This window comes from Convolutriloba macropyga, chromosome 12 (genome assembly GCF_964194025.1).
Source record: "Convolutriloba macropyga chromosome 12, txConMacr16.3, whole genome shotgun sequence".
Taxonomy (NCBI): domain Eukaryota; kingdom Metazoa; phylum Xenacoelomorpha; order Acoela; family Convolutidae; genus Convolutriloba; species Convolutriloba macropyga.
This window is the reverse complement of record NC_134479.1, coordinates 46,642,443-46,668,617: the sequence shown is the minus strand read 5'-3', so window position 1 is coordinate 46,668,617 and position 26,175 is coordinate 46,642,443. Positions and strand designations below refer to the sequence as shown.

General features: G+C 37.0%; 1 protein-coding gene across 1 annotated transcript in view; it reads left to right on the top strand.

Annotated features, from left to right (window-relative positions):
- The window catches only part of LOC142351158 (uncharacterized), a 34,556-nt gene extending 13,601 nt beyond the window's left edge, over window positions 1–20,955 (top strand). Inside the window, exons 5-6 of the mRNA XM_075403272.1 lie at window positions 17,266–17,484; window positions 20,591–20,955. Of these exons, the coding sequence (XP_075259387.1) occupies window positions 17,266–17,484; window positions 20,591–20,897 (526 nt within the window). The 3' untranslated portion in view covers window positions 20,898–20,955. The remainder of the gene's footprint in view (window positions 1–17,265; window positions 17,485–20,590) is intronic.
- Window positions 20,956–26,175: the final 5,220 nt, after the last annotated feature.

Below are 26,175 nucleotides of genomic sequence, written 5' to 3'. Positions count from 1 at the left end.
CCCAGAAACTGAAGCTATTAAGCAACAGTGGCCAAAAAGACCCGGCATCAACAGGGAATGAGGATGGTTTTATGACCGCCGCCAGTTCCAGTGAAGATAAACTAACAGAAGACGAAACTGAACAGAGAAGTCCAACAAGTATAAAACTCCTTTCACCAGATCTGCATAACATTCTCGGAACACACATACTTAAAATTGGTGTCAACCCAAAATGTCCATTAGATATCTCCGGTGGGCGTCACACAATTTTTGTTTATTGTGATTTGATACAAGATCAGATTCTCGGAAACAAATTAACTTCACTTTTTAGAACAATAGCCCTTCCAAACAACTCGACACAAAAGACACAATACGCGAGCATTTGTCATCAATCGTTCTCAAACTTGCAATGGAAAAATGTAGTCAAGTCATCATTTCATTCCATAAACATAACGATTCGCGACGAAACCGGACAACTGATGCCATTTCTCTCAATAGGCCGAAGCTGGCTGACATTGAAATTTCAATTTTTACCAAACTAAATCATTATTCTCAACGGCTACCCAAAAAACAGTTGGTTTGTTTGGAAGCATGGACGCACACTATGAAGCACAAATTGCGAGAAATCAAGAAAACTTTCTGACTCATGGCGGTCCCGCACGGCAGTTCGGATCAGGCGCCGCAGGATTGGGAGCATTAGCTGTACGAATTGGTCGATGTACTTTACCACTACTACAAAAGTACGCTTTGCCATTTGCCAAAAAAGGGACGCAATCTTATTACAGCGGCAATTCCTGAGATTGGGCAAATGATAGCAGGAAAAAAGAAACTAAAGTCTGCAGCAAAGGACTCATTGCAGAAATCGGTTTCAAAAACAATTTCAGAATCGACAACAGCCGATCGTTCCCGCCCGCGCCCGCCGAAACGGTTGCGATCAACGCACGCGTCTCGCGGCCGCGGTTCGCGGGTTACCGCGCCGTCCGCTCGGCAGGCGGCGGGGCGCAGCGCAACCCAAAGCCCCCTATCAACAAACAAACTAGAGATAAGAGAGATACCAACACCCAAGAGGCCAGCCCAAACCACTTTAAAGACAACCAAGACGAAACGCAGTCGATCAGATTTTTTGTCAAACGTAAGATTCTAAATGACTGAGTTCACCAGCATTGCAGCAGATATCGCCAACCCTGTAACGCATACAGCTTTAGACTTTTTTGAGAAACCTATTCTTGTGAATTATGAGAGCGGATTCGATCAAGAAATTTACCCACAAGTCGGTTCAAGAGGACCAACATTAGACTTTTTAATCAGCGGAGACCAGCGCAACTGCATTGACCTTAACTATATTCAACTAGGAATTCAAGTGTCTATCTACACGCCAGATGGAAAAGATCGCGTAAAAGCAAGTGACGCAAGCAAAGTTGTATTTGCAAACAATGCTCTACACAGCCTATTCACAGGTCGAAGTATACGCCAACTGTATTTTGTTTTCTGATAGCAACAACTCTTACCACCACCGAGCATTTCTTGAGACAGAATTAACAACGAACAGCGATAGCAAAGAGACTTGGGCCGCTTGTCAAGGATACAGTTACGACTCAGAGCCTTCGTCAGACGCCAATCAATCTGAGTGGTTACAAAACCGTTTGAAAGCTACCTTGGAGTCAGGTTACACGCTTAACCTCTATGGTTCCCTTTATGTCAACTTTTTTAGTTGCGAAAAACTTATGGTCCCTGAAGTCGACATTCGAGTTAAACTCTACCGCGCAAGTAACGAATTCAGTCTTATCAGCTTGGCCGACGATAAAGACAAACTGTTTACGGCAGTAATAGAAAAAGCGTCCATGTTTCTCCGCAAGATAACTGTCACTGAATCAGTACGACTTTCAATCGAGAAGGCATTATTAAAATCACCAGCAAGGTACCCCTATATAGAATCCCTTTGCAAAAGTTTTATCATGCAATCAGTTCAAAATTTTTTCGTTAAAGAATCAATTTTTGGAACGGAGCCAATCAGACGTTTAACAATGTGCATGGTAGCAAACGATAAGTTCAGAGGATCGAAAGATACAAACCTTTTTCTGTACAACAAGTATAAACTAAAAAGAATTGAAATCATACGAGGAAATGGCTTGCCTATAGCAGGCACACCAATTGACACTGAAAATAATGTCAGAATATTTCACAACACACTAACAGCGCTGGGTTTTAAAAATGGTGGTAATAAAATTTCTCTGCAGGATTTCGATAAAAAATTTATTGTCAGTTTCGACTTGACCTCATCACAAGAGGCGTCAAAAAATCTTACCCTATTCCCCGAACTGACAGGAGCGCCAATTACTCTGAAGCTATTCTTCTCTGAAGCCCTTCCAGAAGCAGTTGAACTCTTTATTATCGGAGAGAGATTCAGTCAAGTTTTTATTGACACCAAAAGGAATATTTCAAAAAAACCAAACTATATTCAATGGATAACATTTCGATCAAAGGAGTAGTAGGCAAATTACGTTTATTAAAGTTTTCCTTTGGAGATGTTTGGTCGGCAGACAATTTTCCAAGAATGAACTCAGGTGCCCGCTTTCAAATTGTAAATACATCTCCAAAAAACTTCAAGGGAACTCATTGGCTATTACTTGAAACAACAAGAAACAACAAATTAACAAACATTGAAACAACTTGAAACAAGAAACAACAAATTAACAAACATTGTAATCTGGATCAGCCTGAAAATTCCGCTAAATTTTTCACTCATTTCCAAGAACGATTTAATTCACTGTACAAAATATCGGTTCGTTTTGACATTCACGAAACTGCTTCGTCGCCTCCCCTTCTATCTTTATCTTCAAACTTATGCGGGCTGTATTGCTTGTATGCAGCTTTACAAATATTTCAAAAGGTGGGCTATACACAACACACAAAGTTTCGGGATCGCCTTACGGTAACGAAGCAGTTCAGATTTCTAGTGTTAAGCGCAGTTAAAAATATTGGCTTAATTAATGAGTTGAATTTGATAAGATTTTTCAATAGTATATCTCAAACTAATTACACATTGAACATTTTATAATTTAATTTGTATTGCTAACCATGTGTTTTTAATCTGAGTCTGAGTAGGAAACAAGAGGTCGTCGCCTCTTTGCAGGCATAGGCTGAATGATACAAGATTCATCAGCACTACTGTTACTACATTTTCCTTCAATTGCTTCATCATCTATAAACGGATTCCGTGGTAGACAACGATTTTCGTCGCTATTATCCTGTTCATCACTGAGATCACTCCAATTAATGACTGGCTCCGAGTCATCAACTTCTCGAGGTATAAAACCAGGATCGGGCGGAGCTGAAACAAAAATAAGTACATAATAACTATTTCGTAAAAACTGAACTGCAAAAAGCGTTTTTACCAAAAGAAGAGACCGTAGTAGAAGCTATTGAGCAGGAGTCAGAAAGGTCTACTGTCGATATCAGCTCGAAGTTCTCCTCCTCCTCTTCTTCACTTGAAATCGAACTGATTTCACAGTCACTATCCTGTAGTGATGAACAATCCGATTCAAAGGTTACTGTTGGAGTTTGATTGAGGCTGTAGTGGCCATAAGGTAAAGTGTCAACACCGTTATCCAGTATGAATCTTTTGTCATCAAAACAACTTAGAGCCGTTTTGTTTGTTGTTGTAATCTTTATTTGATGGTTTGCTGAATGAGTTTTTGTCATTGGTGCTCGACTGCTAACTCCGGTCAGAAGACACTCAAGAAACTTGTCATGATGAAGAGTCTTTTTAACAAGTTTTTGCACGCCTTTGGCACTCTGTTTTACTCCACTTTGAAACTTGATGCTGTACATCTTAGATCGAAGAATTACACTCTCTTCCAAAACTGAACTCGTCAGTCATTGTCAGGGGCACTTTTTTATTACTCGCGTCGAACAGAGGATGAGAAGTTGGGTAATCGCTGAGATCCAATAAATGTTTAAACTCGTACATGTCTTCATACAAGTCTTCGGTTTCTACTCTGCACAGAAGCGAGTCAGTGTCTTTGTAAGTGACTTAAATCCGTTTCCCGTACCTCGGTTTCATTTCTTTATAATGAAAATGGTACAGAGCAAGTTTTGAAAGGTCCAAGATGGCTGCTCCGACGGGAGTTGGTTTGTCCCATCTAATATTCGGTACGAAAAATAAACGGAACACAAATTTTCGCTTATAATTTGAAATGACTTGAAACTCGGCCTCGACGTAAGTTTGGAGGCTTTCGCCTCATCAGATACAAACTGAATATTTTTTCTATTTCGTTTGTTTTCCATTGTTTTGCCAAAGCAAGCGTTCGACATCAGTTTATTAAAATTTTTTTCGAACGTTGTTGAAGCTTGCTTTCGCATAACCGTATTTTTTTCGATATAGGGACGCAACCAGTCAGACTGATTAAATTGCAGAACGCGATGAAGTCTACCAACTTTCAAACCTTGATCGATGTAAAATAGTAAGTTTTCAATGTGACATATGTAATTCGTCTTATCGAACAAAGTTTCCACCAATTACGGAACAGCAGATCTGTTAGCCGCTAAGTTTTTGCTGTACGCAGATAACCAATCGTCTTGGATAACATGTTTCTCGGGAGCCAAGGGAAAATCAGAGTGGTCGTCGTGAATCTCGCGGATATTCTAGATCAATTTCAAGGAAGTAGCCAAAGTCGGTATTTGACCTGTACTTTTCAATTAGCTCATCGATGTTTGAAAACTCGCTCCACTTGTAGCCATCCTTTGGAAGCTTTTTCATGATGCCACCATAGAGTGAGGTAACATCAAAAAAAGCGCCAAAAACGGACTTTTCGTTCCTATCGAAATTCTGAAGATTTGTTATTAGCTCGAAAATGTTTCAGCGCTCCCACGCCATTGAGACCACCTCGAATAGCTTTTTCGCAGAAAAGCAGCATATCAACGTCTGACAGAAGCCCCAACTCAACATCAGTTGTTACCAGCATTGCATCCCAGCTTAGATTAGGAGCACTATAAAAATAAGCAGGATCCAAACGATAAACTTTTATGCACACCGAGCGGAACAATTCGATCACATCTGCCAGCAAGAACACATCTGTCTGCAGATAAGCGTCGTGGTAGTCTCCAAAATTTTTACAACCGAAGAGATGATACAACAGCTCGTGTATACATTTCTTGAGTAACATCAATTCTACCGGTTAGAGTGTTTTTCCAATGGTCACCGTAGGCAGGAAAGCCAAGTTCAAACTTACGGAATGAGTCTAAATACGAATAAGGAAAAATTCCTTTTGCTCTTATTTTCTCGAAATCTGAATCACAAAATTGTTTAAAGTGGAATCGGAGTAATTTCAGGTCGGCATCTTGCAACGTTTGTGCCAGTGAATCAAGGCTCGAGGCCATAAAATTAAAACTGTCCAAGAAACGCAATTCATTGCGTACAAGTTTCTCGACACCACATTTGTTTATGTAACTTCTAATGGGAACCTGAACTGAGAACGAAATAAACGTCTCTTCTGTCCTAGATATAGCTGAGAGAGTCTCGTTTTCTTCCAGCTTCATGTACTTTATAATATGCTGGGCATCGTACAAAGACTAGTTATGGAAGAAAACAGGGAGAAAACTACCAACCGTAACCAATAAATTGCAACTACTGTGAGCAACGCCAAATACAGTGCCTGTGAGATGACAGTGATGGACTACTTTTCATGATCAGACTCGAAGATTTTTTGACATATGCAGCAGGGTTCAAACCAGTTGTTCAATAGTTCCCTTTTTGGCAAAACTGGACATCTTTAGAAATCTGTAGCGTTGACGCTCTTTGTCTGCCCATCTCAGCCATTTTCGTAAAGTTTGCACAAGAACAGCAATACAATCTTCGCCTCGGTAAAATTGTTCCATCTTCACGCTTGAACTTCTGCTGTCAACACGAACAGCTCCAAAGCTACAAGGATATTGATTCTCAGTAACACAGCTAGATGCTCCACCTTTATTTAATCCAGTCTCGAGCAATTCTTCGGCCACTTCGAAATCTTCCGTTCTGACGTCAAGAGCCTCTAGTTCAGCGTACACCACAAACGGGCATTTGAAGGTCTTCTGCCAGTTTTTAAACTTCACGGTAGAACCCTGTGGCGGCATCTCAATAACTTGTGGCTGATGGTGCTCGCAAAGCGATTTGTGAAGCTTAAATTTTTCGCGAGCAACACTCTGCAGACAACGCTCGCAGAATTTTCGAACATTATTTTTCGAGCTAGCGGTGGCGGCCGAGCGAAGTAAAACCTTTAGAACTCGATCCAAGTTATTTATCAAACAATAGTGCCAATTATTTTCATCTGACAGCAACAATAAATTGATTCGCTTCGCTGAATTTTTTTATTTGCTGATGTAAGCCGGATACACTTTGCTACACTCGTAAGCGAACACGTTTATTTTCAGGTGATTGTTTTTCTCGAAAACCGGTATATCAGCTAAAGCCACTGGCATTTTTCGCGGGTTGAAGTGGAGACTGTTTATGTGTTGGCGGTAACTTTGCGGTCTCTCTTGGTTTTGCTTAACGGGGAAGAGCGCGGCTAAAACAGAGTAAATGAAGCACAGATTGTCTTTCTTGTTTTTGATATTCAAGACTGATTTGCCTTGTGTTTCAAGTTCAGGAGGCGTTGCAATGTAGGATCCCGCGCGAAGAGGGGAATATTTTGAAATCTTCAATTCGACAACATTTAACTTTTCTATCACCCACCCCCTTCCTGCAGTGCAAAACACGTTTATTTTTGTCAATAGTTTGTCAATATGACCGAAATATTCTTCAGCAGTCAATGATGTCGAGAGGCTCTCCATTGGACTATGAAAGAAACAAAGAGTACTATCATCAGTTAGAGGCTTGGTGAACTTCACCTCTATGCAGATTCCGAACTTCGCAGTCACCAAATCGTGAAGCTTCGTCGTGATAAAATCTGTAATTTTTCGTTCCTGGAGGACGAGAAATTCAAAGGGGTCAAAAATTGAACCGTCGTTTATTTTGAGTCGGAATGACTGGAAGTGCTCGCAAACTGACTTTCTCTCACGTTCCAAAATAAAACGATTTTCTTGAGAGAAATTGGATGGATCAGTTCGAATAACTGAGCCCACCACAGAATGCTCGTCTGCACAATGTTTTCGCAACGCTTGCTCATGTCCGGAAAACGTTTGACACGAATTGCATCTAACAGAACGCGCAAATTTATGGACATTTTTCAAATGCCGAACCAAGTTTTTCGCGAGCGTAAAAGTGTTCGAGCAATGTCCGCAAACAAAGTTCTGATTTGGGAGGTCAACATGCTTTTGATGCTTATGCAACACGAGTTCCTTTCGTTTAGCGAAGTCCTGATCGCAGAAATTGCATTTGAACATGATTCCTAAACCAAATATTAGTTTAGGATTCCTCGTCTTTCTATAAAGGCTAGGAAATCTGGTGTTTTTCTCAGGAACAACCCAGCAAAGATGCGAGGCTCCAGTTTAAATAAAACCGGGAATCCAGGCATCTTTGATTTGAAAATACTTCAGGTGGAGGATAGTCGGAAAAACAGTCTTAAAAACCTAAGGTTTCGTAGACTTTTTTTTTCGACTATCCTCCACCTGACTTCAGCCTGGCCCCTTCGACGAGAGGTAGCCAGGTCTGACAAAAGCCAGAAGGAGGTTTAATGTATTCTAGTGATGCAAGAAGCTGCAAAGCAACAAGAAATTTGGATGCATGCTAATGAGGTTTTGATGAGAATCGAATAATTCGTCAAGCAGCTATTCTTGCATCTCTAGAACTTTTTTAAACAATATAGTTACAGGGTTATACAGAGATATAGTTATTGTTGTTTATACAGAGATATAGTTACTGCCGTTTTATTTTGTTTTATAAACGATATAAAACAGCATTGTTAAACAATACGCAATTGTAAGTATATGAAATAATTTTATACCAATTCTGTAGAGCGAAGCTCTCCTTAGCTGTTCGCTCCAAATTGATATAAACTATGCGAAAAAGTATTTCGCTCATATCCTTGATCTAAATATCAATGAGCGGATACAAAAAAAAACAAGAAGAGCGCTGCTCTTCACAGTAGCCTGGCATATAATTCTTTTTCAAAGTTGTGATTTGATACTTGTAATATGATCGAATTAGGTGAATGTAATTGCTGAACTTTACTACACTTAGCTAAAGTCAGACTTCATAGCTTATTAATAGTTATATTTCAAAAACTTTAAATAACATTATATCCCATGCATTAGATGATCTATCTTTAATACTAGCGTCCCGTAAAAAGTGACTCTAGACAGACCATCCGGGTGAGGATAAACTTGTGACACTCTGCACAGTATTGTTAAAGGACTAACAAGTTCGTAATCTACGCAGGTTTAATAATATTCAAGAAATTGAATAATGCATGGAACATTTAAATCTTTAAAAGACTATGCCTTCTATTTGAAAACATCATATAGAGAAAGTGCGCAGATTTCGCTTTTTATTGATATTTTCTGTGCGAAAAATCATTCCGCTCTTATCCATGATATAAATATCAATGTGCGGATACAAAAAAACAACAAGAAGAGCGTTGCTCTTCACAGTAGCCTGGCATAAAATTCGTTTCAAAATTTTGACTTGATACTCGAATCATCATCGAAAAATATTGGAAGCATAAGTAGAAAACAATGAGAGCACAGTTCTTTAGAAAAACCCGGCATAAAGTTCCCAAGAGATTTCGACTGAATATTCCTTTCGATCTATAGCAACCCCGATATCCTATCAAGTCAAAACTTTTCAACAGTTACTATGAACGTATATAGTAACAGTTTACCTAAGTGGTAAGTTCAAACCAATTGCAATAAAGTTTAATCTGTGTTAGAAGATGAAAGAAAGTAGGGCAGTGTTACCAACTATTTGTCAAGATTTAGATTTATAAAAATAAACCCGAAAACTTAGGATCCCAATTATCTAATCCCACCAATAATGCTTGATACAAAACTTAATCAGTAGGGCATAGGTCGTACCATATGAGGCCATTTTCAGGGTATTCTATTGAATTTGTTCACGCAGTTTCTGATAAAATGACTTCAAAAGGCTATACCCACCCCATTCTCAGCTGATTCCCAGGTTCCTCTGTTAAAATTAGTTGAAAATAATCTCAACCTGTTTAGATATTTTTGAGTTATGCACCGATAAACACTATAAAAAGCCCTCAATTTCCCCACAAAATCACTCCTCCGAATTTGATTTGACCAACACTAAAATAGTGAGTGAACAAATATGTACTCAACGAGATGACTTCTCCTAGTTATCAATTTGAATATAAAACATCAACTCGCCTAGTTAAGGTGTGGCGAGAAGCTGAATCGGAGGGTTCAAATATTGAAATTGTGCTCTACAAATACTCGAATAACAAAAGATTTGTCTACCAAACGATAAGCATACCCGAACATCAATTCCAATCAATGTTGGACAGCATATTGATGGAGGTGGACTTGCTGCGCGTCATCATCGACGGGAGAATACACCCAGAGGGCAGACTTGTAGTTCATCAGGAGGCTTGTGAGTGGATGCGGTTGGACTCTAAAAGCTGTGAAGTCATCAGGGACCTCAGAGGTAATATAATTCTTCAAATGCTCAAGTTTATTCAGTAGTTAAACTTTATCAGAGCAAAAGATATAAGAAATATAAAATTCTTAACCTTAGGAGTCTATTGCTAAAGATAGAAATTGATCTAATTAATGTTTCTCTGTTTAGATAACGACAATACGTACTTCCGATTGTCGATGAAGTACTTCGACCCCGAGGACATATTGCTCAGCGTGTTCTTCCATATAAAGAGATTTGACAGAAAAGGTGATATGTGGGAGCTGCGCTATGTGTCCTTGGGGTTGAGAGAAATGGCAGCTCTACTGCGATTTAACAGAGATAAGAACTCAAAGAGAGAGAGAGAGAGCAGTTAAGAGAGAGAAACCAACCGCATCCGTTCAACCTCAGCCTCGGAAATTTCCCAAAGTTCAGGAAACCTCTGATGATGAAGACGTTATAGTTCTTCCCTCAGACGAAGAAAACTATTAAAACTCTAACTATGTAAATCCTATGTATATAACTTAAATGTATTACCTTGTGAATTTATTCACAATTTTGGTGAAATCTTATAATATTTCTTCAATTTATTATTACCAAAACCAATATCTCCTGAAAGACTAGAAAGTTATCAAAGTTACCAAATACAGCCTGACAAATGGCTGTCAGATTAGTTAATTTTGAGTGGTGGGGCAAAATTGAAACGTACCTTGAAAATTAAATAAATTTTCAACCAAAAAATTTGATAACAAATGGCTCAGGGCATACCACAAAAGCAATCCTTTGATACACTTTTGCGTTACGGATTCAATAATTCAAAGCACGCACAAGACGAGTAATAGCTATTAAAGGCACACAAAGCAGAAGCGAAACGGACAGTAAGCAAACTATTCAGTTTGGTATGTGTCAAATATAAAGATAAATCAGTAAATGATGATCATCAATGAACTCAATGTATGGACTAACCTTGAAACATAATGGTATAATAATATCCGAAAAAATGTAGATCTGATGTCCCTTTGGCACAATGGTTAAGGCTCTAAAAGAAGAAAAAACATCATGCATAAAGAACATAAACTGAGGTTCAAGGCTTTAGAATGAAGGGATCCTTTTTCTGTGCGGTAGACCACCCCAATTTTCACTACTCTAGTCTCTTAAAATGCGGATCACCGAACCTGTTTAGGAAACATAATTTTATGGCGTGAAAGGTAGTTCTTCACCCACCCACCCCCCCCCCCCCATTCGCCCCTCCACCACTTCATCACCCAACTCCCTCTCGCCTCCATCTCATTCCAGAACTCCATCCCAGGCTGCGCTCACGACCCCACCCCCCTTCTACATGCTCACCCCATGCCCCCTTGATTAAGCTGAAGGTATCCTTCCTAATCTGCAGCTAATAATGAAACCTACCGCACGCCAGTCGGTTGAGAGCAGTTCGCTCGACTTTATTCGGTTGTGCTCAACAGCTGCAATATTGCACTTTTATTCACCTACTCTTGGTTGTTACAATTCAAATATTTAAATTGATGCGCTGTCTTTTTAATAGCCGCACAGCGATAGCTGGGGCTATTATTGGCCCTCTCTTGGTTTTTTACAATTCAAAGAATTTGAATTGTATTGGGTCGCTGTCTTTTTTTTAAGATCTGTTCACACATTTGCATAAATTTTGAAGTCAAATTGGAGTAGTGATTTTGGTCACGCCGAAACAGGAAGTGGAGCGAAAAAGCGAGTGGTTTTGCGGCGTGAAATTTTTTCGCTCTAATTTTAAAGTAGAGTGAGAAAACTGTGTTTGAACAAAAATTCGCTTTCTCGCTAGTGGTTTTTTGTTCACATGCGGCAATTTCACTCTGATTTTTAATGTTTTTTCGATTTTTTGGATCGGATTTTTTTTCTAAATGGTTTTCCCAATCCATTCACGGCTCATTCTAGACCAAGTTTTTTGTTTGAATTAAATTTTCGTTTCTCGCTAGTGATTTTTTTGTTCACATGCGGCATTTTTGACATTGATTTTCTGTTTTTTTCTTCTTTTTTTGAACTGATTTTTTAAAAAATGGTTTTCTCAATTCACTCTTAGTCCTTTCTAGGTCTAGTTTTTCTGTTTAGTTAATGAAAATTCTTTGAATTGTACTTCAGGACTTGTCCTGCTATGTTTTTTTACTTCGTCTAACAGATTTTTGTTTTGTCTTACCCTGCGTCCCGCGTTTGTTTTTTTATGTCAATTGCGTGGCTTACCACACTCAATAAAATGACTTCTGAACTCAATAGTATGCATCTAAGTAGTGACAAACATATATGCCCTAATTCTTGATTATTAGAGTCTTGAGTTTTTGATTTTGAATATTAATATTGAAAAGCCCTGTTAGGGCTTTCTCCTTATAGAGCTTATGTGTCTCATAAAAATGACAGTCCGGAATTAACTCAAAAAGTCTAGTGGTCTATTAAAGGACTGGTGGTCAAAGCCACAAGCATCTATCGCGGCTATTTTCCGGCAATATGCCGGCTATGTTTTCGGTTTCTTGGATTGGATGTTTTTAAATGGTTTTCGCAGTGCATTCATAGTGCACTCTAGGCCTAGGCTTTTAATGGAACCAAATTTCTATTTCTCGCTAGTAGTTTTTTGTTAACATGCGGCATTTTAGTATTGATTTTATGTTTTTCAGTATTTTAATCTGATTTTCTTTAGAAATGGTTTTCACAATTCACTCATAGTCCGTTCTAGGTCTAGTTTTTTGTTTAGTCAATGAAAATTCTTTGAATTGCACGTTAGGACTTGTCCTGCTGGGTTTGTTTTTATTTCGTCGTCAAGATTTTTGTTACGACCATATGGCGTCACAATCTGCTTTTTGTTCATTCGTTGCAATTTCAGTTGAACTGCGTGCGTGACGGCATTTTTTGCTCTTAGTGGAGCGAGTTTTTTATTCGCGTGATTAAGTTGGTAACAACCTCCTTCCTCGAATTAAGTTGGTAACACTTGACTTACCTCACTCTCAAAAATGACTTCCTCACTTTAAAATTGACTTTTTTCAACGTTAATTCGAGGGGATAAGGTCATGTTAGTGTGTGCCACTCTAAAGGAAGATTATTTGAGAGCAGATAACAGAAGCGCCAATAAATTAGACATCTCAGCACTTAGAGTTTTTTTGGTCTGTTTCTTTTACTTTTTTTTGAGACTGCAGGTCTACGAAGCTATTGCGGCTATTTTGTGGTTGCTTCTTTTTAATGAAAGTTAAAAATGAGAGTAGTGATTTTGGGTTGAATCAAACTGGAGTAGTAAAAGGAGCGGTTAGTTTTCAGGCACAAACGTTTTTAAAATTGCTTTTAAAGATGAGTGACAAATTTGCATTTGAACAGAATTTTGGTTTTTGTAAATTTTTGTTCTTGCGGCAATGTTTTGATACTTGTTTTGATACTTGCTTGTTACTTGTTTTGATATCTGTTTCCACTGTGCTTCTTTGTTGAATGATAATGACGTGTTACACGTGTGCTCTAATTGTGCATATTTGGATTTGTTTGAAGCCGGCAATGGGTTGCTTATTAATTGCTCTCAAACGAAGTTTGTAGCAATTGTATTAGTCCTGTTGGTCTTTTTTTATGCGATTTTTCGCTTGACCGATTTTTCGTCTGACGCTTTTGACTTTTCGTCCTCAAAAACGGGATAAACAGGTAGCGCCCAGCGGGCATTAAGTGCTCTTAGAGCCTTTCAGCTCTGTTTCAGCTCAAACTGTTTTGGAGACTTATACTGATACTTATGGTGTGAAGGGCGGTTCTGAGAGGTTGAGAAACCCTCCCCCCGTTGACCCCCATCCCCACCGCGCTGTTGCCCCCCCCCCCCCCCAACCCAGTGTTGCCCCCATCAGCCCCCAGTGCACCCCCCCCCGTGGCTAGCTACTGACGAAGCCAACCGCTCGCCGGTCGTTTGAGAGCAATTCGCCCGACGTTAGTCGGTTATGTTATAGTTTTTGTGACTTAGAAGAATGATTTTTTAAAATTTGTATATTGTGCTTCACAGAATTTGTAGATTTTTTGTTGTCGGCCACTTGGATTTATTAAAACAGGTGCTCCTGGTTTTCGTCTCAGGCAGATGTGATCCTATTTGATTACTCTCAGATATGAATAGTACTCATTGTTTTTCTTGGGATAATAGTGCTTTGTGTGATCATTAACAGGTCCCTCTATCTTTTTACTGATGCTTGAGTTAACCTATTTAAATTTTTTAGTTCATAAATAATGGTTTTAATAATTTCGGCTTGTTTTTTTCGATTTTTGGCAAGGCGTTAGTTGATATTTATTGAGATTTTTTGCATTGACTCTTATTCTTTTCGTAAAATATTTATGAACTTTTGAGTTTTGGTTCTACATTTCGTTTCTGATGTCCTATTACTTACGATCAACGATGACAGGCCTTACCGGTTTTTCACAAGGTTATTTTTATAGCTGCGAAGCTGTAAGCTGAGCGTATCTATATTGCGGTGCTCTTGGTTTTTTTTTGTTTCGTCGTCTGACGCTTCATTTTCGTTTTACATTTGTTCTAGAACATTCTGTCTCGTCACTGCTTAAATGGCTTTTTCGCGCTTGATTTCACGCTTTCTGCGTGACCTAAATTGCTGTTCCTAAAACAAAGTTGATTGGAAGAAAACAGATTGTATGGCCCGACAGCCGAGTGGTTAAGGCGACTGGCTGTTAATCAGGAGATCGCCGGTTCGAGACGCGACAGGGAAATTTTTTTTGCACCCAAAAACAACCTCCTTTGAAATAAACTTGTAGGCGGCGGCGATAACTATTATCAACTCACTTCTGTATCTTTTTCCATCTGTATTTTACGGCACGCAAGTCTATTTCGCAGCTATTCCGGCAATCTGCCGGCTATGTTTACTAATTATAGATTTAAGTTACTGGGGGTTTTGGCTTTGATGCTTTTGATTTTCAAAAACGTTGGGTGATTTTTTTTGTTTTAGCGCATATTTTTTTTGTTTTCATTTTAATAGGTGCTATTACTGAAATGTCTCATCGGCTTTCTTGCGAGACGCCACTGAATCTATTTTAAATTTCGGTGGAGGTTTATTGCTTTTTAACTCTGATAGATTTATTTGATTGAAAAGAATGTTTATTTTTGCCTTGACTGTATGTTGTTTTTTTCTTGAGGCGTCACTCAATCTTATGAATGGCAGATTTCGTTAGATTGGGCTTTGTAATTAGACAAAATTGAATGATTGTTTGGTTTCAGTTTATAGGTAGAACATCCAATCACTTTGACATTACTACCAAAAAGATCACTGAGGTTTTGATCTCTGCATATTCGCGTTTCGTGTTGTCTTCTCACTTCGTCTTCGTGACTTTCTGGGAGTGGATGATTTGATGTGGCTGAGAGTTTTCATATGTAGGCTTATGTTCTAACGACTTTGACACCACTAATTTTGATAGACAAATTATTTCAGCCTTGTCATTTTGCCTACTGTTTTACTCAGTGCTGGTTGATTTTCTTAAATGTTTGGTTATATTTTATAGAAAATCATGTGCCTATTATTTGATCGGTAGGTTTTGTGTTGTTTTGAAATTTGATGTCTTTGAGAATACTGATTTTCTACAAGAATAAGGAAACGGGGAAGAAAAAATTTTGTTCTGTTCATTTCCATGAATATGTGCGACTCTGCTTTGTTAACTATCAAAGGCTGTTCTCTAAAATGTTTTTTTATAGCTGCGAAGCTGTAAGCTGAGCGTAGCTATATTGCGGTGCTCTTGGTTTTTTTACAATTCAAAGAATTTGAATTGTATTGGGGCGCTGTCTTTTTTTTAAGATCTGTTCACACATTTTCATGATTTTTGAAGTCAAATTGGAGAAGTGAGTTTGGTCACGCCGAAACAGGAAATGGAGCGAAAAAGCGAGTGGTTTTGCGGCGTGAATTTTTTTGCTCTAATTTTAAAGTAGAGTGAGAAAACGGTGTTTGAACAAAAATTCGCTTTCTCGCTAGTGGTTTTTTGTTCACATGCGGCAATTTCACTCTGATTTTTACTGTTTTTTCGATTTTTCGGATCGGATTTTTTTCTAAATGGTTTTCCCAAGCCATTCACAGCTCATTCTAGACCTAGTTTTTTGTTTGAATTAATTTTTCGTTTCTCGCTAGTGATTTTTTTGTTCACATGCGGCATTTTTGACATTGATTTTCTGTTTTTTTCTTCTTTTTTTGAACTGATTTTTTAAAAAATGGTTTTCTCAGTTTACTCATAGTCCATTCTAGGTCTAGTTTGTCTGTTTAGTCAATGAAAATTCTTTGAATTGTACGTCAGGACTTGTCCTGCTATGTTTTTTGTTTCGTCGTCTGACGCTCTTTTTTCGTTTTACATTTGTTCACACAGCAAAGCTGAAAAAGTCAAATTTTCTGAATGACTTTTTCTCTCACTAACGGCATTTGCGCGCGTGACGTCATTTTTCACTCTCTCTCTAGCAAAAGTTTTTTGCGTGATTAGATTTTGATCATACGTGACTTACCTCACTCAATAAAATGACTTTTGCACTTTAAAACTTAAGTTTAATTTGAATTTGTTTAAGGTGAAAGGAACTCTTATGTGCAGTAAAGGTCCCTAATAAGAGGCTTCTACGGAATGAATTTTAACAAGTTTTATTGATTTATCGCTGAATGTTTTTTACCTAGTTTTTTGAGCCGCGTCGATTTTTTATTTCAATTTAGATCTGTATCTGTTTCTATCTCTATTATATTGCACGCAGGTCTATTCTTTCGCAGCTATTCCGGCAATCTGCCGGCTATGTTTTTTCAATTGTAACTAAATACTTGTTCTGCTATGTTTTAATTTCCTCAAGATTTTTGTAACGATTCTATGATGTCAGACTCATTTCACTTTTTTCTTCTTTCATGCATGAAATTGTTAGTGAACTGTGTGCGTTACGTCATTTTTTGCTATCAGTGGAGCAATTTCTTTGGTTCATTTAGGTGATAGTTTTTGACTCACTCACTCTAAAAATTGACTTTATTTTTTTCCAAAATGAATATGTGAGTGTACTCCAAAGTGAGTGTATGTCACTCTAATTGAAGGTTATTTGAGAGCAGCTAATAGAAGAGGCCTTGAATTTACAGGTTCCTAATCAAAATAGTACTTTTCGGTCTGGTTTTCTATTGTTTTTTTTGAGACTGCAGATGTGTTTTTCCAGTAGATTCTAGTTATTCCGTGGACTTTTTTTGACTAAAGACAATCGTTGTTTCCGTGTTTTCTGGTTTGTTTTAATGATTGTTTTTTTACTTAATATTTTTTACTAATTTTGATGTTTGAAGTCAATTTTAATTGGTAATTTGGATCACACCGAATCAGGAGTTGGTGTGATGAAGTGTTGTTTTGCGGTGTGAAATTTGTTCACTAGAATTTTGAAGAAGATTGAGAAAACGGTGTTTGAGCAGAAATTTGTTATCTCGATTTCTTGCACACGTGCAGCAATATGAATTCTGTTTTATCTGATTTTCTTCTAAATGGTTATCAAGTCTGTTCGTAGTAATTTAGGTCTATTTTTTGTTTTGTCGTGTAGTTTTTGGTTTTTCTTCTAAATGGTACGAGATCTGAAATTGGATCTGTTCTCTGCACCCCCAGACTTTTTGACCGCCAAGTTTGATATTGTGACATCTTGTGTAAAATTTTTGCGTGTGGGTGTGAACTTTTACGGCCACTGAAATAATTGTTTTTATCAGAATAGATCCTCAAAATCGATCAAAAACTTTAATTTATAGAACCCTGTTGTGTGCTGGTGCGGAGGTGAGGGTGCGCAATGCGAGTGGGAAAAGTCCTCTTCATCTAGTCTGTTCATACATGGTTGCGGATGTGGTACCAATATTCGTGGACTTTGGAGCAAGAGTGGACGAGGCCGACATGCACTTTAGAACTCCTCTCTTCGACTGTGTGGCTCACAGCGGCAGTGTACCCTTCTCAAAAGCTGTTCAAAGACATAGGTGATTAATGTCAACATTTCAAAAGTTTTTGTGTCAAGGAAGTGTTGACTAAATTTCAGATTCATCATAAATCATATTGTAGAAGAAAAAAGATTTGTTATTAATAGCCGCACAGCGATAGCTGAGGCTATTATTGGCCTTCTCTTGGTTTTTTACAATTCAAAGAATTTGAATTGTATTGGGGCGCTGTGTTTTTTTTTTTTTAAGATGTGTTCACACATTTTTCAATGACTTTGATCTTTCAAAACGGGATAAACAGGTAAAGCCCAGCGGGCATTAAGTTTCATTAGAGGCCCAAAGTGGACGTTAGTAGTTCTTCAAGTGCTTAGAGTGTTGCAGCTGCTGGGATGGCCTCAATTGAAGGTTAAAAGATCATTTTTAGGAGTTTTTGAGCCCAAAATGGTGCAATTTTTCATGTTTTTTGTGATTTTTTAAAGTTTTTCGCTTGATTAGTCTTAGGTTGAATTTTTAAAAGTTGATGAAGGCCTTTTGCGAGAAAAAGGTACTTGTTATGACCAGTTTATGAGCTATATGTTCTGGTACTACAAACACAAACACACAAAATGATACTAGTTTTTGCAATTTTTTTCAAGTTTTTTGAAAATTTTTGTTATTTTTTGCGTTTTTCCAGCTTCAGGGGCCAGGGAAACTCCTCTAAGGTTTGATAATAGGGCACTGTATAGTTTTGAGCAACAATGGAGGGGTTTTCAACATTTTAATGTCTCGAATTTTTGCATTTTTTTAAATAAAACCTGCAATTTTTTTGAGGTTTCTTAAAGTTTTTGTCAATTTTTGATATTTGTCCATTCTCAAGTGCCAGAAAACATATTCCACGGTCTCAAAACGGTTACTGAATAGTTGTTAGTTTTAATGGATTTGTTTTCAACAATTTAACATTTCGAATTTTGAAATTTTTTTGATAAAACTTGCAAGTTTTTTAAGTTTTTTTTCAAGACATTTGTCTTTTATTCAGTTTTTCTTGCCTGAGTAGCCAGATAACCTCATACAGGGTTTGATAGTATGTTATTAAATATTTGCTAGGGGGTAATTGGATGCTTTTCAACATTTTAATAGAACGAATTTCTGTTTTTTGAAATATGAAATTTTTAAAAATTATTTCCTATCGATCTTTGAACCAATTATTTTTTATGACTTGGAATTGGTTTACAGGATAGCCTCTAGAGACACTAGAATCATTTTTCAAGAAATGATTCTTAAGATATTAATGTCACGATTTTCAGCAAAATTTCATTAAAATTTCCATTGATATTTTTAGTTTTTGAAAATTTTCGAGTTAATCGACCTTCAAGGGCCAATGAATTTTTTCAGGCCTTGCAGATATAATACTGCGCCATTCTCAGAAAGAAATTTTGGTTTTTAACTTATTTTTGAAATAGGTATATTTAAAGGGGTTAAATTTTGCCTTAGGGGTAAAAGCTTCCAAGTTTTATCAATTATTATAAATATTTGTTTAGTTTGTTTGATTGTTTGTTTGTTTCTCAATTTTTTAAGATGATTTTGTTTGTGTTTTGGCTGGCATCGTTGAATTGATCTGCTATTCAGGTAGAGTAAATCTAAGTTTTTCATTCAATTCATTGAATTGTATTTCAGGACTTGTCCTGCTGTTTTTTAAGATCTGTTCACACATCTTCATGATTTTTGAAGTCAAATTGGAGTAGTGATTTTGGTCACGCCGAAACAGGAAATGGAGCGAAAAAGCGAGTGGTTTTGCGGCGTGAATTTTTTTTCGCTCTAATTTTAAAGTAGAGTGAGAAAACGGTGTTTGAACAAGATTTCGGTTTCTCGGTAGTGGTTTTTTGTTCACATGCGGCAATTTCACTCTGATTTTTACTGTTTTTTCAATTTTTCGGATCGGATTTTTTTCTAAATGGTTTTCCCAAGCCATTCACAGCTCATTCTAGACCTAGTTTTTTGTTTGAATTAATTTTTCATTTCTCGCTAGTGGTTTTTTTTGGTTCACATGCGGCCTTTTGACATTGATTTCTATTTTTTTCTTATTTTTTATTTTATTTTTCTTTCTAAAATGGTTTTCTCAATTCACTCATAGTCCATTCTAGGTCTAGTTTTTCTGTTTAGTCAATGAAAATTCTTTGAATTGTACGTCAGGATTTGTCCTGCTATGTTTTTTTATTTCGTCGTCATGATTTTTGTTACGACCATATGACGTCACAGCCACTTTTTGTTCATTCGTTCATGCAATTTCAACTGAATTGCATGTGTGACGTCATTTTTCGCTCTTAGTGGAGCGAGTTTTTTTGTTCATGCGCGTGATTAAATTTTTGGTCACACTTGACTTACCTCACTCTCAAAAATGACTTCCTCAATTTGAAATTGACTTTTATTTACTTTAATTCAAAGAGATAAGGTCAGATGGGTGTGTGTCACTCTAAATGAAGGTTATTTGAGATCAGCTAATAGAGGCAGCAATAACTTATACAGATTTTTAATCAAAATATAACAGATCAGCCTTCAATGAAAAGACGAAATTTTTTGGTCTGTCTTTTTTACTGTTTTTTTTAGACTGCCGATCTACGAATCAATTGCGGCTATTTTCTGGCAATCTGCCAGCTATGTTTCCAATGGTCGCTTTATTGTGGAGACGTTGCTACAATTGCTCTCAAGGTTGTGAAATGAAAATTGGCTTTGTCTTGAAAAAGTTTTGATATTTTTTGGAGGCCAAGAAATCTTTATATTTGACTTGTGAAATCGGGTTAATTCTTTCGATGTGCAGAAAATTCAATCAGACGTACGCTTCGAAATCGGCCGAGAAAACGCTAGTGGCATCTATGTAGTAAAAATTGCTATAAATTAGCCCTTTTACGGTAGCCTACACTGATCAGACCAATCCCATCCGAAAGTGACCCCTGATCAGACTATTCCCATACGGAACCAAAACCCAGACCCTGTAATTATGGTCTGGGAACACACCGTGTGCTTTAGACTTCGGATGATCAGAGGTCACTTCCGGATGGCACCTCAACCTGGGACTAGAACTTCATTTTTGGGGTCATTCATTATTGGCTTCATTTCAAGATTTCGTCTGTTTTCTTTACTGATTTGTTGCATACTTTTATTCTGGTTTCAGGCAATTTGCGGTCGCAGAGCAACTTCTCAAGGCTGGCTGTGACGACTTAGACTTAGCAATATGGATAGAAAAGTGCAGCTCAAATGCAGTTTCACAAGTGCAGCAATGCGGTCTGACATTTTTATACGATTGGTGTCTAGGAAATGTAAATCGACCCTTGAAACTGAAGAATTTGTGCCGACTTAAACTGCATGATCATTTTGGAGGCGTTTTCCAAACGTCGCTCTGTGTTAGCTACTTGGACATTCCGACAACTTTGCGACAGTTTTTATGCCGGGAAACTTTCTTCAAATTTAATATAACTTAAAAAAAGTTATTTATGTTAATTTATATAATTTATTAGTTAGTTTTATGAATTTATAAATGACAAAAAAAATACCGTTTTAAAGATTTTGAGATACTATTACAAAGCCTTTGCAGCTCTAGATTACGAAATTGTTGTCTGTAGGTAATCATGGGGCTCAAAAATCACGTTCGGTTTAATTTCGTAGCTTGTTAACTGTTGGCTTTAGATTTAAGAGGCAGTAGTCAGTCTAAACGAGATGATCATTTGTTTAATTGCTCTTGAACGCAGTTCATAGCAATTATTGTAAACGTGTGTGTCTTTTTTTTATGCAAATCTTTTGCTTGACATTTTTGCGCTTTTCTTCTAGAATATTCTTTGACTTCTCAAGTGACTTTTTGACGCTTTCGTTCATCATTTTTGAGTGATCGCTAATGCTCCGAAGTTGCTAATATAAAAGCGGTTGCAGCATAGCAAAATTGAGTGACTCGTAGCGCAGTGGATAGTGTGGTTGGTCATGGAACGAGAGGTCAGTTTTTCGAATCCCGGTGGGGTCAAAATTTTTTGCACCCATAAAGAAAAACTGATCTAGACTAAAGACCATCAATTAAAGTGCTTCGCCTGTCGATCAAGAGCAATTCTTCCGACATTTGTCGGTTTATGTTTAAGTTTTGACGACAAGTTGTGGCTAACCATACTTGGCATGAGATACAAATGTTGCGTGAAAAGTGCTCGAAGAGGCAGTTTTAACATTCTGGTATGGACTGCAAATATAAGTACATTGTTGATAAAATCTGTGCGATTTTTTGCTAATGCTCGTTAACCCAATGAGAGAATTATTTTGAGAAGGCAATTTTTCCCGCAAAATAAGGGTTTTGCAATATACGTGTTGCAAAATCGAGTTAACACTGGCGTTCAATTTATCAATTGCATTTGAAGGAATTTGAAGTAATAGTCGTGTGCCTTTCTGACGCAAAACTTATGCATGACAGTATTGACTTTCTGAGTAACGTTTTAATGCTTCGTTTTTGCATGATTTAAGTTAACCGCCCTTTAAATTTATAAGCGGACTCTAAGCTGAAACCAACATCTGGTAGCATACTGCTGTAGGCAAGCAAAGACTGCAACAATTGGCTTCATTAGTTCACTTGATGAAGCGTCTGAGTGAAGCTTTTACCCACGCGCTTTGAATCAGGTTACAAAAAAATTTAGCTCCCATCAGTTGTTCGAAAGCATTTAGGCAGACATTAGTCTGTTATTAATTTATTTCGAACAAGATGTCGCAATTCTTGGAAACGTGTTGGTCTTCACTTGACCGCTTTGATTTTTCCAGCGACTTTTACTTGCGCTCTTGACTTTTTTCTGCGTTATCTGAATTTCTCTCACATTCACAAGTGTCAGCAGCTGATCTCGAGTGGGGGTAGTTCATTACTACAAGTCAAATTAAAAAAGCGGCAAAATTTGTGTAATTTTTGAGCATTGAATTTTTAATATTTAATGATAACTAATAATTACAATACTTACAATCGTAATTTGAGGGTACCTCTAGAACTTTATGAAAATTGTAGAAACGCTCCTTGTAGAAACGCTCAATGCTATATAACATTATATAATGAGTAACTGAGTAACTGGAGGAGGGCATAAAAACACTGCGGGGAGGGGGGCTAAAACCTATTAAAAAACCGACAGCATGTACATAATTTAACATGTATTTAGACGGAAAAAATAAAAGACACTCACAAACCTGTAAAAAGACGCAACAAAATAATGAATCAAAAATTAATAGACACATGTAAACTAGTAAAAAACACAAAAAAGTATTTGCAGAATGGCAGGATTTGTCAAAAAAAGGACAATTAAAACAGATGCAAAAATGAGGTATTTTTCAGAAAATATGTTAGGCTCCTGTAATAGGCAAAAAATATTCGAATATACTCAATTTAACAAACTCGTTTGATGAACGCAAATAGGAATTACTCATCAAGTCAAATTTAGCAAGAAAAAAACAGAAATCAATTCACATGTGGTTTTCAACCAAAATTTTCCTCAGTCCAATTTTATCTTGTTATGGACGAACAAGAGGACTTATGAACTTGCTACAGGCAAAACCTTCCCTCTATAGATGGAAAAATATACGGATGTAGCGAAGCGACAATCAAAAATCTCAATTGATGGTAATTTCACTTTCCTTTATCCTAACTTGAAACCGAGTAATAATTCAGAAAAAAATTTTATTTGCAAATTTCTTAAAAATATATCAAAACCAAATGCCCGATTTTAAATGAAAGCCTGAAAATCATGAAGAAATAGTGAGGCGACAATCAAGAATATCAGTTGATGGTAATTTCAATTTTGATTATTCTAGATTGAAACTGAGGGATATAACAGAAATTGGATTCTTTGTCAAATTTTTATAAATTTAGCTTGAAACAATGATGCTCCAGTACAAATCAAAGCCTGAAAATCCATTGGTGCAATATTGTATTTTGCTACCCTGTAAACAACTTGCTATCACTTAATTGCTATCAATTATTGAAGCCTTAAACCACTTTTACGGGCTCCAAAACGCGCATTTACTTTGGCTTAATGGCCGATCATAGATACGTTGGGTGCAAAAATCAGATGTTTTCAGTGCAAAATCGAGTTACATTGCGTATCTAAATTTTGCAGTTAAAATTCGGACAGTGTTTTTCAATATTGTTATCTTTTTTGTTGCATTTTCAATGTATTCAACTAAGAAAATTGAACAAAAGATACCCAGATTGGGCAAATTTGCCGTTACGATTTGGATAAGTTAACCGCCCTTTAAATTTATAAGCGGACTCTAAGCTGAAACCAACATCTGGTAGCATACTGCTATAGGCAAGCAAAGACTGCAACAATTGGCTTCATTAGTTCACTTGATGAAGCGTCTGAGTGAAGCTTTTACCCACGCGCTTTGAATCAGGTTACAAAAAAATTTAGCTCCCATCAGTTGTTCGAAAGCATTTAGGCAGACATTAGTCTGTTATTAATTTATTTCGAACAAGATGTCGCAATTCTTGGAAACGTGTTGGTCTTCACTTGACCGCTTTGATTTTTCCAGCGACTTTTACTTGCGCTCTTGACTTTTTTCTGCGTTATCTGAATTTCTCTCACATTCACAAGTGTCAGCAGCTGATCTCGAGTGGGGGTAGTTCATTACTACAAGTCAAATGAAAAATGCGGCAAAATTTGTGTAATTTTTGAGCATTGGATTTTTAATATTTAATGATAACTAACAATTACAATACTTACAATCGTAATTTGAGGGTACCTCTAGAACTTCATGAAAATTGTAGAAATGCTCCTTTCAATAATGAAAGTTTTAAGGCGTTTCTTTTTCTATGACATGAATATTCGTTTGCTAATTTGGCGGTAACGTAGCGTTTTGAAGATTCAAGGAGATAAGCAAATATTGTTTTACATTTTTGTGTTGAGCCAATTTTGATGGGCGCATTTGGTAACACGTGAAGAAAAGTTAAGCTAATGTATCAGTTCTGCTGCGTGGTTTTCTGACAAAATGGTTCTAGAACATATTGTTCATTTCGAGGGCTAATTTGCGTTCATGTGCTTGAGAAAAATTTTTCACGAATGAAGATGAAGCAATTTTTGTAAACGTGCTTTTTCGCAGAAATTTTGCCAGTCCGTTCTCTTCTATAACATTTTTTGTTACATTTCTTTAGCAACTTTTTCGCACTTCGGGTCGCTTTTTCGTCTAACCTAAGTTGCTGTTTCCGAAAAAATATGTCTTGGTTGCTAAAGTAAGAGTAATTGTAAGTCAGAAGAGAATACGTGGTGAACAAAGGTCGTGGGTTCAAAGACCTCCCTATTTGATTTTTTTAATCACAAAAAGTTGAGGGCAGAGCCCTCATTTAATTTGCCCCGTCTGTCATTGGAGGACAATTTGCCCGATGTTAGTTGGTTATGTTTGTCGATAAAGTCTCAAAAATTTCTCTGGGCTCTAACTTCACGGTATTAACAAACCAGGTTTTTTGCAGATAATATCAGTCAAACAAAAAATTAAGACGACTGTAAGATCTCGAAGACATTCACAAGTTTGACCGTGCAGATTCTAGTGTAATGCATTTTATTTTAGATTTTCCGGGCACTTCACGGGACTTGCGCGCAAAGAAGCCAACTCGATATTCTACATGGAGCGAGATATATCTTAATGCGTCTTATAAAATAGCTTACTTTTCATAAAGTTTGTTCTTCAAATTCTAATACCAATAAACGGATAAAGCAGCAGAAAAACAACTTATGCCATTGGAGGGACATGTTTTTAAATCGACGAATGGTACCCTTAAAATTCTTCTGTTCTAACTTCTTTCAAGTTATATTTCGAGAGAGCATTGGAATATTATATTGATCTGATACCTCTTTCAAATTTTTCGACACCATGCAAGTTCATCTAAACTCTCTCCATTACGACACAGTGGTATTCACCAAAATTTCTGCCTCAAGAACAACAAAATTAAGAGACAAACTTTGTATTTTTTTCGCAAAAGCGGATACGCCATTTTTACGAAATTGAGATACTTTTAAATTGTAAAACAGATGACAAGTCTTGCAGCACGTTTCAGCTCAATTGAGGTATCTAATATTTGCGTTAATGTATGTCTAATCCGCGATTTAGCCTAATTGAACGCGCGCTTTTGAGCATTCAAACAAGATTTATGTTTTTTATTAATTGAGTATGTAAAAGCGATTTGCAGCTGAAAAGGACACAAATTAAGGACACAAAATTATTTAAACATTATAAGGTGATTTAAACGTAGAAAAAATGACACAACGTATTATAGTTGTTTTGAATTGTGGTCTTTGTTGTAAGCATCTGTTAGCAGCTGTAAATATCTAATTCTCAATTTATTTTTATGAGATCTCTTTATCGAGAGAGAGCCGAATGAAGGGAATTTTCAGTAAAATTCGATCAAATCTGTTTTGACCGCCCCAGCTTAGTCGGCTTACATCTTTTACGCGCCCAGGCGCACGTGCTGTTTTTTACATGGTAACGTGCTATATAACATTATATAATGAGTAACTGAGTAACTGGAGGAGGGCATAAAAACACTGCGGGGAGGGGGGCTAAAACCTATTAAAAAACCGACAGCATGTACATAATTTAACATGTATTTAGACGGAAAAAATAAAAGACACTCACAAACCTGTAAAAAGACGCAACAAAATAATGAATCAAAAATTAATAGACACATGTAAACTAGTAAAAAACACAAAAAAGTATTTGCAGAATGGCAGGATTTGTCAAAAAAAGGACAATTAA